This window comes from Engystomops pustulosus, chromosome 11, assembly GCF_040894005.1.
Source record: "Engystomops pustulosus chromosome 11, aEngPut4.maternal, whole genome shotgun sequence".
Lineage (NCBI taxonomy): Eukaryota > Metazoa > Chordata > Amphibia > Anura > Leptodactylidae > Engystomops > Engystomops pustulosus.
In genome coordinates, this window is record NC_092421.1 from 70,044,559 (window position 1) to 70,058,007 (window position 13,449).

Consider the following 13,449-nt stretch of genomic DNA (forward strand, 5'->3'; position numbering starts at 1 on the left):
ACAGGAGGTTTTAATTTTTGTAAATGTATGAAAACATTATAAAACCTATACAAATTTGGTATCCCCGTGATCGTATTGACCCAATAAATGAAATAGACATGTCATTTGGGGTGCACAGTGAAAGCTGTAAAAACCAAGCCCACAAGAAATGGCGCAAATGTGTTTTTTCATCATTTTCACTGCATTTAGAATTTTTTTCCCGCTTCCCAGTACACGGCATGGAATATTTAATACCATCACTACGAAGTGCAATTTGTTACGCAGAAAATAAGCCATCACACAGCTCTGTACATGGAAAAATAAAAAAGTTATAGATTTTTGAAGGTGGGGAGTGAAAAATAAAAACGCAAAAACGAAAAAGGGCCTGGTCCTTAAGGGGTTAAAGGCACCTCCTCAGCTTTAACTGACTTTGAGAGGCCTAAACAGCAGTAAAACCCTATAAATCACACCACTTTAGAAACTACACCCCTCAATGTGTAAAAAATCTACTTTAAGAAGTGTGTTAACCCTTTAGATGCTTCACATGGGTTTAAACAATATGAAGGTGTAATTTACAAGCTGTAATTTTTTTAGACAATGTATTAATTTTGGCCAAAAATTAAACCGTTACAAAGTATTAAATGACAAAAAACTCCACAAAGTTTGATACCCAATTTCTCCCGAGTATGAGGATGCCCCATATGGGGTGGTGACTGCTGTATGGGCGCACGGCCATAGAAGGGAAGCAGCGCCATTCAGAGCAGATCTGCAATGTCACATTTTACAGGCTATAAAATGTTTATTTTTTTTGTAATTTGGACATATGGGAGGTTATTTTTTTTTTGTGGATGAAATCCACTTTTCAGGAACATCATTTACGGGGGGGCTCAATAGCCAATAATCAGATTGTATTAACTCTTTCTTGGTGGTGGTTAAAAAAATCATTAATTCTTGTTTATGGTTTTTAGCATTTTTTTCGCCGGACGTTCACCATACCATAAAAATAATGTGTTATATTTATTCTATGGGTCATCATGATTACGGTGATACCCCATTTATATGGCTTTTTTATGGTTAACTTATTTTGCAGAATATAGAATTGTGAGAAATTTGCTTGTTTTGTATCGCCATGTAACAATGGGCAGAACATTTATATTTTTTTGTTTACAGAGCTGGTTTATAGCTTATTTTTTGCGGGACAAGCTGTACTTATTCTTGGTATCATGTCAGGGTAAATTTTACTTTTTGATTACTTACTAAGTTTTTTTGTGTTTTTTTTTTTTACGCCGTTCACCGTACGGGTTCAGTGACGATTTTATTTTATTGTACGGGTTGTAACGGACGTTGTGATGCCCAATATGTTGTGTTTTTTTGGTGATTTTCACTTTTTTATGTTTTATTGTATTATTGCATGGGATGGGACTTCAAGGGACTTTTATTCTTTTTTAATATTTTTTTTTAATTGCACTTTGTTTTTTTTAACTTTTTTTTACTGTTTTATTTTGTCCCAGGGTGGGACATGAACAAGTGATCATTTGATCACTTGTTCATTGTAATATACTGCAATACTAAAAAGTCTCTCAGAAGGTCTTTAATAACAAAGTCCATCTTCTGGGTACAGCCCTTGATGTGGGGAAAAGTGCAATAAAAGAATAAAGGGTCTCCTCTATGTGTAGAGGGACAGAGTCCTTTGTAGGAATCTCTGCTGTGGCAGACGAAGGGGTGCTATCATAGCACATAACATGGTGGTACAGTTCAAGGAGAGTAATAAATAGGGGTAGAGTCTCAGGAAAGTTTCTGGCTCTATGGGTTAGGGGCGCTCAGCCCAACTGGGATAGCAGCAGAAATAATAAACATATGTACAATAAGCACAGTACCTGAAGAAGGCTACAGCCCATCAGGGGTTACTCAGAATCTTCTTTTCCCGCAACAGCAGGATCCGGAATCAGCACAGGATCCTGTGTAGAAGAATCAGCAAAAGAAGAAGCGGAATGGGGACACCCGGTGGCAGTTGCAGGTACTGCAGGCTCGGCAGCATCCTCCTGACATTCAGGGGGAGGGGCGCTGTCGCCTGGGGTGTCGGCTGCTCCAGCCGGGGGCTCAACAGACCCCGGGACCATGGAGGGGTCCAAGAATAAATAAATTGGAACCTGCGGTAGTACCGTGGCTCCCTCCAGCTCCAATTCTTCTGGGGCCGGGTCATCACCCCACTGGTAGGCGTCAGACGGACTATCTTCCACCACGGAGGATCCGCGGGATCCGGCAGCGCTCCCTGCAGGAGAGGCGGTGGGGGTGGCTCCCTGAATCATGCCTGGCCCGTGGATGGCAATGGGGCCTGTACTCACGATGACCGTGGATGGGGCATTCACATGGGTCACCGCCTGGGGACTCACCGCTGAGGAAGAAGACGAGTTTGGAGACTCCGGCCATTCGTCGTCCTCATAAAGCTTGTCACAAGACGGGTAGCGGTCCTCATCAGGGTCTGGGTCTCGGAACACACCGGCCGCCCATGGTCCGCGGGGTCCTTCTTGGAGGGAGAATTCAATGTACTCCCCGGGCTTCAGGTTGTGGAGCCTCTCTGGCAAATCAGGCCTCTTGACGGACCGGCAGGGAATAAAGACCTCCCGTCCGGTGTAGTCCTGGGTAGCGAAGCCGTAACCCTGTTGACGGTCGAAGTAGCGGACCATCCCAGTGGTCCGGTTCTTCTTGACCCAAGCGCCCTACCTGGATCAACCTGCCATGAACCGCTGGGCCTCCTTCTCGCGGCGTCACTGTTCCGAGGCAGCATCTTGGAGATGCCGCCAGAAGGCCTTACCTCGGCCTCGAGGTTGCGTGGGTGCCGGTGCTGCAGATGGTCTCTCCAGTGCAGGCTCTGGTCTCGCAGATGGTCGGGTAGGTGCCGGAACTGGAGCAGGAGCAGCCGGAGGATCAGGAACCACAGCAGGAGCCACAGCAGGAACCGCAGGATGGTCGACAACTGTAGTAGGCTTCGGTGCAGGTTCGGCAGCAGTAGAAGGCCCAGACGCTGGCTCAGCAGGAGTTGGGGCCTCCCGACGTGGCGCCTCCACGTGGGCCCGCAGTACCAGCATGGTAGCCGGGAGAGGCAACAGGAACCTCCCGGGTGGTGCTTGGTGCTCCGTCACCGATTGGAGGTATGTCCTCAAGACGGAGGCTTGGGTCAGTCCGCGATGCAGCCGGTGTCCAGCAAAGGGCCTCTGGACCAGCTGTGCAGAGACCACGATCACGGTCTCGAGGGCTTCCAGGAACTCCGGTTGTTCCACGGAGGGGAATGGCCGAGGACTCCACATGATGCTGACCTCGCTACACAAAGTCCACACGAGTTCTGGCCCTTCGATGAGGCGGGGTAGGAAGTCGTCCGCTTCACACCAGAGGGCGGAGTCCAAGCAGTTCCCGCCACAACGTTGTGTTGTGTTGTGGCGGGCTCCATTTTCCCCTGCGCCACAGGGGTTCCCGCCATTCGCGCGTGGTTGGAGCTTGAGGAGTCATCTGGGTTTTCCCACCAGTGAAGATTTTGGCGGCCTGGAAATACCTGCTGCGCCACAGTCTATGTAGCAGAGCTGAGAAAGTTCTTGGCAGGGTTTACCTCCTGAGTGCTGGAGCGATGCTTGACAGCACGTGGCAGCAGTAACACAGTCAATGTATAAATGCACACAATCACTTGGGCCTAAACCCGAATGGCAGCAGGGTTAGGCAGCACAGTCTTTGTAATAAAGGACAGTCTATAATGCCAGAATAAGGCACAGAAGTATAAATCCTGTTCGTGACGCCACTTGCAACATCCCCCACCGGGGCCTAGCCTTTTTCTTGGGGCCTAGAGACAGCCGGGGCCCGGAATACCTGAGTGGCTGGCGTTTGCGGCCTAGGCACGCTAGTGTCACGGTGCTTGGTATGGGGACCGGAGGCCTGTTTTACAGCCTGGCAGGTCTCCAGCAGGGTGGTATTGGCAAGAAATGATGAGGGAGAGGCTGCTAGAGTAGTTCTCCCTGGGACAACCCTTTGGGGTCTGGAGTATGAGTCCCTGTGTGGTGGATAGGGTGCCCGTGATGGTGACAGCCATAATAGCAGGGACCAGACGGAGGCAGACGTTGAACAAAAGTAACTTACAGTTCTTTATTGGAACCGACAGGAACAGTAGGTAACGTGCCTTGACAAAAGGTAGAATGCTGGGGCTGCAGTTGGAGATGGAACCACAGGAATGGATCTTCAGCCTGGATGCAAGGGCAGGCTGGGAGGTAGCTGTGTCCTAGTAGGATGCTTCAGCTTGTCCTGGGTTGCTTCAGATATCACCCTTGAGGGTAGGATGATACCCCTTTCTCTCTCTAACTAACTCTTCAGAGCTGCACAGGCAGTGAGCTGAACTCTGGTTGCACTCTGGTCTCCTCTCTACTCTGATCTGGCTGAGCTAACTCAGTTGGTGCACTGGCTGCACTGTCCAGACCCCACTGAGCTAACTTTCCTGACCAGGGGTTTTATTACTCCCACTGGTTAGGTGGTGGTTCCTCCTCCAATCGCATCCCAGCTCATAGATACAATATATAACACATGTGATTGGTCAACACAGATTACATCACATAAAGAATTAACTCCTGTCTTACCAGGCAGACTCTACCGCTGCAGTGTTCCCCTGTGTTATGTAGTGACCTGCTGTGGGGTTGATCAGACCCTACACAGGCTGCAAGCTACATGGTGGGGCGTATTCGCAACAACCCCTCTGCCTTGCATCGGCAGGGGTGTTGCACCTGGATTTTTATGTGTATGAAATAAAGTTACAATTTTATATGGATTCCCATTGATGTGCTGGAGTTCTTCCTTGTGTATGCTGTTGAATCGATGGACTTCCCATTATTTCTCCTAGTACAGGGAAACTAAGAGCTTCTTGTTTCTGTAACTCATGGCTCGTGCACCTGCATGTTCACCACATCAAATGGACAAATTTGTATCCACTGGAAGTAAACAAAGAAACTTTCTATAGCAGGACAGCAAGCAGAGATCTAGAAAACTGTGAGGAATTGATACAGATAGTATATTGGAAAATTGGATAACTTTTCCATACACAAACCATATCAAATATTTGCTTAAGGTGGACAACCCCTTTAAATCTAAATCAGGCATCTTGATAACCTTAATTTTGAAGATATTTCAGTGGATTTTTTGTTTATCATCTTCTGAATGTTTTTCCTACAGCAAAATTAAATCTTTATGAACAAATAACTTGATTAACAAGAGTAGAGAACGTATTCTGTCAACCTCTTTTTATACAATTTTTAAAATCCCCAAATAAAGTAAAAAAATGCATGCCCCTTGCCTAAAACTAGCACATATGGCTGGATGGGAGCAAGATATAGGCAAGATAGTAGGTACTGACCAAAAGACTCCTTGCACTCCAGATCACCTACTGATAAATATCTCAAAGTGTTGTTTATAAAAAAAAGAAAGTTATTGGATGATAGATAAAATTTGTGCAAATTTTGTAAGACATCAATTGAGGAAACTATTAGAATGGTATATAAAAACTAAAAAATTGAACAGTCTCTGCGCTAATTTGGTAATATTAATAATAATAATCTTGATGAGTTATGGTCATAGCCAGGAAATATGAAATCTACAACCTCGGAATAGTTAATTTGTTAATACTTAATGAAACAAGACAATTTTCAGTGTTTCTTTTTTCTACTATAAATAAATACTATAAATAATAGAAATATATTTTCTATTTTCTTTTTTTTCTACTTCCTATTGTTTTTCTCTCTGTTCCTTTCTATTCAATCTATCAATGAATCTTAAATAAACTACCCTATTTTCAGTTTTTTTCTCCTCAAACTGTGGTGTAACACGTTGTGATATTTCAAATTGCCCCTTTTGCTGTAGAGCAATAACTTGAAAATAACTTGTAATTAATTTCTATTTGAATTTGCAATGAGGCTTAGATACATGGTGGATCAAAAGACATGGAGAGGCTGCACAAGAAGGGACAAAAATAGATATTGAAAGACTGTACAAGGGGAAATAAATAGACATGGAGAAGATGTCCAAGATGAGACATAGATACATTGAGAGTTTGTACAATTTGGGACAAGGAGATATGGAGAGACTACACAAGGCTTCCAGCTGCAGGATAATGATTATTTCAGAGGTTTCATAGGAATGTCTTCTCCAGATGACATTTGGTTTACCATTCTAATTATCCTTGGCAATCGAATACACGAGTATTTCTGGAAATTAGGATATAGTCTCCTCTGAGCCCCTCAGCATCATATTGAGATGTCTGGAATTACCATATATACTCGAGTATAAGCCTAGTTTTTCAGCACAAAAAATGTGCTGAAAACCCAAACTCGGCTTATACTCGAGTAAAAAAAAATATAAGTTTTACCAGGTTTTTATGGTAAAATTAGGGGCCTCGGCTTATACTTGGGTCAGCTTATACTCAAGTATATACGGTACATGAAGAGAGAGACGAACGATACCAGAAGATCTGTGCTTCTGCTTTCCAAAACAACCCTTCTGCTGAGTTCCTTAAAATTAGTTGTCTTCTTCTGGAACTCTGGGCTCTAGTCTTGGGTTAGAGACGAGAATCAGAGGTTCATCAGGTTATCTGTTCAGCTAGTCAAACACTGTATAAGAGTAATGTTGGGTTATTAGATACTCTAAAGACTATAGAAGTAAAATGATCTTGTCTGGTACAGTGAAGAGCATCATTTTAGGCATTGATCATGAATTTGCCATGGAGAGAATCAGCCTACTTATTCCAATAGTTGGGGATAGTCAGTCAATCTTGTAATTTTCAGTGTCGAAGGACAATGATATATGATATATGAGGTGGATCTTTCTCAAGGGAGAAATCATGGAGTACAGTTATATCTGTAATTGCTCTTTTTCTGATCATCAAAATAATTATAACTCATAACAACCATAAACCTGTATGTTGCAGCTCATTTTCTGACATGTGCTTTACTCACATGCAGAACATGCAGTGATCATGCACCTACAATATCAATAGATCAAGAGATCAATATATCAGACCAAGACATATTCTTAGACTAAAAAAAATATCTCTCAAGGTTAAAATATTTGTACAGTATTCAATACGTCAAATAACATTTTGAACACAACGACCTTCCTCCACAGTTTGCTGCTATATTTTAGGTTATGTGGACATTGATTAACTTTCTCTTGGGTAAAGAGAGGGACAGAGGGGAAATATTGTGATAACTTATGGGGTATATAAGTCAGTTGTTTAGGCTCCATCTTCATTCCGGATCGATTTCCACCATGAAGTTCCTCCTGATCTGTGTGCTCCTCGGAGCAGCTGGTGAGTCTTGTCTGTTTTTAATCTGACTTTAAGTCTATTTCTCATTTTGTACAGTATATATTTTAATAAACCGTATATACTTGAGTATAAGTCGACCCGAGTATAAGCCGAGACCCCTAATTTTAACACAAAAAACTGGAAAAACCTATTGACTTGAGTATAAGCCAAGGGTGGGAAATGCATTGGTCAAAGCCTCCCAGTATATAGCCAGCCCTAGCAGTATACATCCTACCAGCCTCCTGTTGAATACAGCCTGCCAGCCCCATGTAGTATACAGCCTGCCCAGCCCCCTGTAGTATACAGCCTGCCCAGCCCCCTGTAGTATATAGCCAGCCCCTGTAGTATACAGCCTGCCCAGCCTCTAGTAGTATACAGCCTGCCCAGACCCTTGTAGTATACAGCCTGCCCAGACCCCTGTAGTATATAGCCAGCCAGCCCCCTGTAGTATACAGCCTGCCCAGCCTCTTGTAGTATATAGCCAGCAAGCCCCCTGTAGTATATAGCCTGCCCAGCCCCTGTCTGTAGTACAATTCCTTTAGGAAAAAAAACAAACACTGTACTCACCTTCCGACTCCCTCCCACCCTGGGAGGTCCTCTTCTATACCGCAATGCTCCGGAAGCTCTGTGTCCCCACGCAGTCCGTCGCAGGGATAGTGATGTAAGCCGCTCGCTGACATCCTTGTGTGTGCCGAGCGGCTGACGTCACGATCAAGGCTACGGACAGCGCGGGGACACGGAGCATCGCGATATAGAAGAGGACCTGCTGGGGGGGGAGCGTCAGAAGGTGAGTACAGAGTTTTTTTTTTTTTCATGACTCAAATATAAGCCGAGGTGAAGTTTTTCAGCACATTTTTGTGCGGAAAAACTCAGCTTATCAGTAGATACGGTAATTTTTTTCCATTATATTTTCCAAATATTTTGTTAGTCTTTGAACTTCTTATAACCTTTTATAACTGGGTCCATTGTCATATTCTCAGCTGCTTTTGAGGATGACGATAAGATCGTCGGAGGTTACACCTGCACCAAGAACTCTGTCCCCTACATTGCATCTCTGAACTCCGGCTACCACTTCTGTGGAGGAGCTCTGATCAACAACCTCTGGGTCGTCTCTGCTGCTCACTGCTACAAGTCGTAAGTTACCCATGTTCAGGCGCATTAAATTAGAATAGCCTAATGAGAGTTAAAAATTGTCCAAGTCTCTAACTGCCGAAATGCTGTAACCCAAAAGACGCCCACACATAATATTTTGGACTAATTAGCTGTAGCTAGACTATTGTTGACTAAAATCAACCACATAAATTTTCAAAAATGTAATAGGGTAACAAATCCCAAGACATCAATGATAAAAGATTAAAACCCCTTTAGAGTTTATATACTGTTTAATTCAATTTTTGCAGGAGCCTTCAGGTCAGACTGGGAGAACACAACATCGCCACCAGTGAAGGTACCGAGCAGTTCATCAACTCCGCCAAGGTCATCAGACATGGAAGCTACAACTCCAGAACCCTGGACAATGACATCATGTTGATCAAGTTGGCCTCTGCCGCCACCCTCAACTCTTACGTCAAGGCTGTGTCTCTTGCCTCTGGCTGTGCCGCCGCCGGCACCAGCTGTCTGATCTCCGGATGGGGCAACACTCTGAGCAGTGGAAGTAAGTCATGGGCTACATATTTCTCATGTTTATTGCAATAAATATACACTAAATGTTTTTGGAGGTTATTAAGCCCCCTATGTGGTAATCCTGGATATCCATTTACTTGCAGCCAGCATGCCCAACCTCCTCCAGTGCCTGAACGCCCCCATCCTGACCTCTGCCCAGTGTAGCAACGCCTACCCCGGAGAGATCACCGGCAACATGATCTGTGTTGGATACCTGGAAGGTGGCAAGGATTCCTGCCAGGTAATCAGTCTTTTTAAACTCAACACTCGATAGTCTAGATCTTCTATTTCCAGTTTTCTTCTATTCATTTCTAACTAAGTGATGGGTTATCAAGGTTTCTAATAAGCTAACAATATCTCTGTGTCTCTTCTCAGGGTGACTCTGGTGGACCCGTGGTGTGCAATGGACAGCTCCAGGGTATTGTCTCCTGGGGATATGGCTGTGCCCTCAGGAACTATCCTGGTGTCTACACCAAGGCCTGCAACTACAACGCCTGGATCTCCAGCACCGTTTCTGCCAACTAAATGCCTATTTCTTTTTTTATCCTTTACTATTACACATACTTAATAAATTGGTGTCTTAAAAAATAATATTGGTATTTAAAATTTTGCTTCCCTTTTCGAAAAATGCTGTTAACATACACTGTAATGAATAATTAATATGCTACTGGCCCTTTCATCAGTCCAGATTGTCTCCTTGCAGACACAGGACAGAAGATGGCTGCTGGTCACATGTCCACATCACATGTCCTGCACCTGCCTGGGCAGGTCATGTGATCATCACTTAGTTGGGGTGTAGTCGGTTGGTTGGTTCATCTCAGTGAGGTGATGTGCAGTTATGGCAGTTACACATCATTACTATGGTAACAGTGCAGGACAGTCTGCTACATCATCACTGGGAGCAGAGCATAAGAGGGAGGAGGAGTTATTGAGAACTAAAGGATCATGGGACTTGTAGTTTCCAGTTTCGGCCATCTTGGTGATAACTCCGCCGACTTTAGAAAACCCATAACATTTTGTGAATCATAAAATCAAACTATTTGAGTTCCATTTTGTGACTAATGACATTGAGTTTTGTTATATTGATTTATTTATAGCATTATGGGTTTTTGTATCAGATGTTCATATTCCCAGAATACCCCTTTAACACTGGGTGCTCTGTTCTTATGATATAGAAGCAACAATGCACAGCAAAGTATCAAAGAGTAAGGATGTTTCGTTTCTGCACTCATCCAGCTGTTGATAACAAAATTTGTCATTCAAAAAACTTACGGGGGAGATATGATGTGCAGGGGTGCGAAACACAAGCACAACACAGTCGTTTTGCGCCAATATAGTTTCTTCTAGCTTGTGCTGGTTATGTGACAACAACCTCACTATAAACCACTGTTATTCTCATTCGATACACTTTACTCTAATTAAACAATAATATCTGCAGGGCTAAACCCCACACGACCCCAAACCCTCATGATACATAACGAGCAGCATAACCATAAAATATTTCAATATTTACCTATCCTCTGGCCTACCTTACAATTATGCTGTACCCAGTGTCAGACTGGCCCACCAGAGTACCAGCTGATCCTGGCTCAACCCAATACTGAACCCCAGAGGTCCACCAGATAACAACACCATTTGAAGGCTGCTAGATTATATTTCCTGGGGGATAATGAAGAGTGGGCCCCCGGATTGATTTTCTCTGGTGGGCCTAAGGAAACCCAGTCCGACACTGGCTGTACCTACTAGCTATGGTTAGACTGTAAATAGAAATAGTGGACCAACCATGACATACAAGATGGCGTTGTGGCAGCTTACACGAGTGCTTGAATATCTCTCGTGGTAGATACTTCAGTAGGCCCCACACACTCAATCATACCCAACTCCCGCAACTACCGGGAAAGGACCTGAGTATCCGATGCCTCTTGTATTCCCCCCAAAACTGTTAGTTTCTCATCATACTTAGAAACCTCTGGGGTCTGGTATTAGGTGAGAGGTTGGGCTCATTAGAGAATCTTCTGGTACACTGGTGGACAGTCCAAAAGAGCTACAGGCGGTCCCCTACTTAAGAACACTCGACTTACATACAACCCCTAGTTACAAACGGACCTCTGGATATTGCTAATGTATTGTACTTTAGTCCTAGGCTACAATAATCAGCTATAACAGTTATCACAGGTGTCTGTAATGAAGCTTTAGTGTTAATTCTGATTCTTATGACAACCCAACATTTTTAAAATCCAATTGTCGCAGAGACCAAAAAAGTCCTGGCTGGGATTACAATGATAAAATATACAGTTCCGACTTACATACAAATTCAACTTAAGAACAAAACTACAGACCCTATCTTGTATGTAACCTGGGGACTGCCTGTATTTGGGATTATTGTATAAAACTTGTTTAGAAAGATGAAGAAAAGAATTGTAGGTTTTGGTCATGATTTTTAATCATTGGTTGGAATTTCTTCACTTATTAAAATATTTCCTTAGACATTGGGCAATAAAGTGGAGTGCTATTGTTATGAGGATGTAGAAATGAGGTTTCCCCAGTAATTTTGCTATTTTGTGCTGAACTGTCTTTTCTACAGACACCAGGGGCATAAATACAGGGGTAGTAGCTATAGCAGCCGCTATGGGACCTGCAGTGTCAGGGAGTCCCAGCATCTTAGCTATTGGATGTGTATATACTGTATGTGTGTGGTGTGTATATATTTAATGTCTTTATATGGTATTGTATGTGTGAATTTGCTGTATGTGTCTATATGTGATGTGTATATGCTGCATATTTCTATTTGATACAGTATGTATGTGTGTGTATATATATGTATATACATGTGCTCTGAGTATACTGTATGTATGTTTATGCGGTATGTGTGTACATGGTGTGTATACACTGTATATGTAGAAGTATATAAATGTGTGTGATTGTAACTCATATGTGTTAGTATACAAACTTGCATCATTTTTAAGAGGAAGGGGCCTCATTAAGAAGTCTGCTATGGTGCCCTACCTCTCCTTGTTTGGCCCCTGAAATAGACAATACTTTTACTGAACAAGAAATTGTTGAAACGTTATGGGGAGAGGTTAAACACAAGCCCCTTTGTCTTTAGATGTCCATATCTGCACTAGAATAAGAGATCCAATCGAGCTACACTACAAGAATCATTACTCTGTCCAACCTTCTGCCCTATGTGATGTGACATTGGGCCATGTGCTTGCCACCTCAATTCCAACTTGTTGCTGAAACATTTATGGGCAGGCAACTAGAAGATCTACCAGCACAGTTTAGAGCTGACAGAATCCAGATCCATTGTTGTCTCATTAGACTCCTTGAGGGAACCTCAGCATAATGTGGTATTAGAGATGTAATAAGGTGAGGGTGATAATACCTGCTGGGGAAAGTGGACTAGTTAAAGGGAACCTGTCAGACCTAATAAACCACTACCAGTAGGTTGCCAAGCAGCCAATCACCTTCCAGATAATGTTTCTTTCATGACCCAGTGTGGTGGTCTCATCCAGAAAATCGACTTTGAAGTGAGATATAAACAGGTTGTATAAAGTCAAGGTTTTAACACTGAAGTCAACTTCTCTCTTCCTCAGAAAACCCCCTTCACTGTAATTGGTGGTCCTGCATTCAGAGACATCACTAACCCGATCTCCTGAAGTCCAATGCATGATGTCAATGCTCCCCAACTTGACCTCAATGTTGAACTCTCACCCGTCTTGACTTGATACAACCAACAAGCTGCCAGCGGTATTAGAAAGCCGGTGGCGCATGGGCGCCGCCATCTTGGCTTGGATTGTCGCTCCCTTTTACATCATTGGGGAGCAGCGATCCATTGCTATGACAGCCTCTGGGTCAGACAAAGACGTGAGGCTGTCTATTTTTTTTAAACTGTTTTTATTATTAAACATGTTACACACGTTCGTTCAGTACATTGAGACATTAACATCTGTATACAATAATACAAAGTTGTGTGAATACAGTGATGCAGAGCATAGCAAGCTATATATAACAATGAATAAATCATATCACTTTTTTTTTTTTTTTTTTAATTTTTCTACCATGTCTCTTTTGTTCGGCTGTACAATTGCGCCATGACATATGATAATAAGCAGAATAAAATAGACATTAAAAAAAAATATATATATATATATAACATAATACGCAACAGACTAGAGTCTGAACTCAACTCTTCTAGTCTCAACTATGAAACACTACAGGTACTTGATGTGTCAGCCCCTCCTTTTATTCCTAAATCCTCCACTCACTATCCCTGTTGCACCCTCAGCTCCTATACCTTTCCCCTTTCACCATCCCACCCAGGGTCTACCAGCCACCATGTCTAGGGGGTTGTCCCCCCGATGATAGGGTATGATCTGTCTTTCCCGTTGCTCTGCTGATTTATACTGTCGAAGTCAGGTCCCTCAATTCCTGTCTCAGTCTGCACGCTGAATAATTTGTGTCTCTCGACTCACACC

At 43.3% G+C, this 13,449-nt stretch overlaps 1 protein-coding gene across 1 annotated transcript; it reads left to right on the plus strand.

Annotated features, from left to right (window-relative positions):
• The first annotated feature begins 7,186 nt into the window (after nt 1–7,186).
• LOC140105647 (trypsin-like) lies at nt 7,187–9,562 on the plus strand. The gene is made up of 5 exons (XM_072129654.1): nt 7,187–7,312; nt 8,290–8,443; nt 8,710–8,963; nt 9,076–9,212; nt 9,347–9,562. Exons 1-5 carry the CDS (start codon nt 7,216–7,218, stop codon nt 9,494–9,496), a joined length of 792 nt encoding a protein of 263 aa, XP_071985755.1. The 5' UTR covers nt 7,187–7,215; the 3' UTR covers nt 9,497–9,562.
• Nucleotides 9,563–13,449: the final 3,887 nt, after the last annotated feature.

Excerpts from the sequence above, each read along its gene's own strand:
- LOC140105647 (XM_072129654.1), top strand. The coding sequence starts at position 7,216 with ATGGGGTATATAAGTCAGTTGTTTAGGCTCCATCTTCATTCCGGATCG. Across the intron at positions 7,313-8,289 it reads TGTGCTCCTCGGAGCAGCTG|CTGCTTTTGAGGATGACGAT; the intron begins GTGAGTCTTGTC and ends TCATATTCTCAG. Across the intron at positions 8,964-9,075 it reads CAACACTCTGAGCAGTGGAA|CCAGCATGCCCAACCTCCTC; the intron begins GTAAGTCATGGG and ends ATTTACTTGCAG.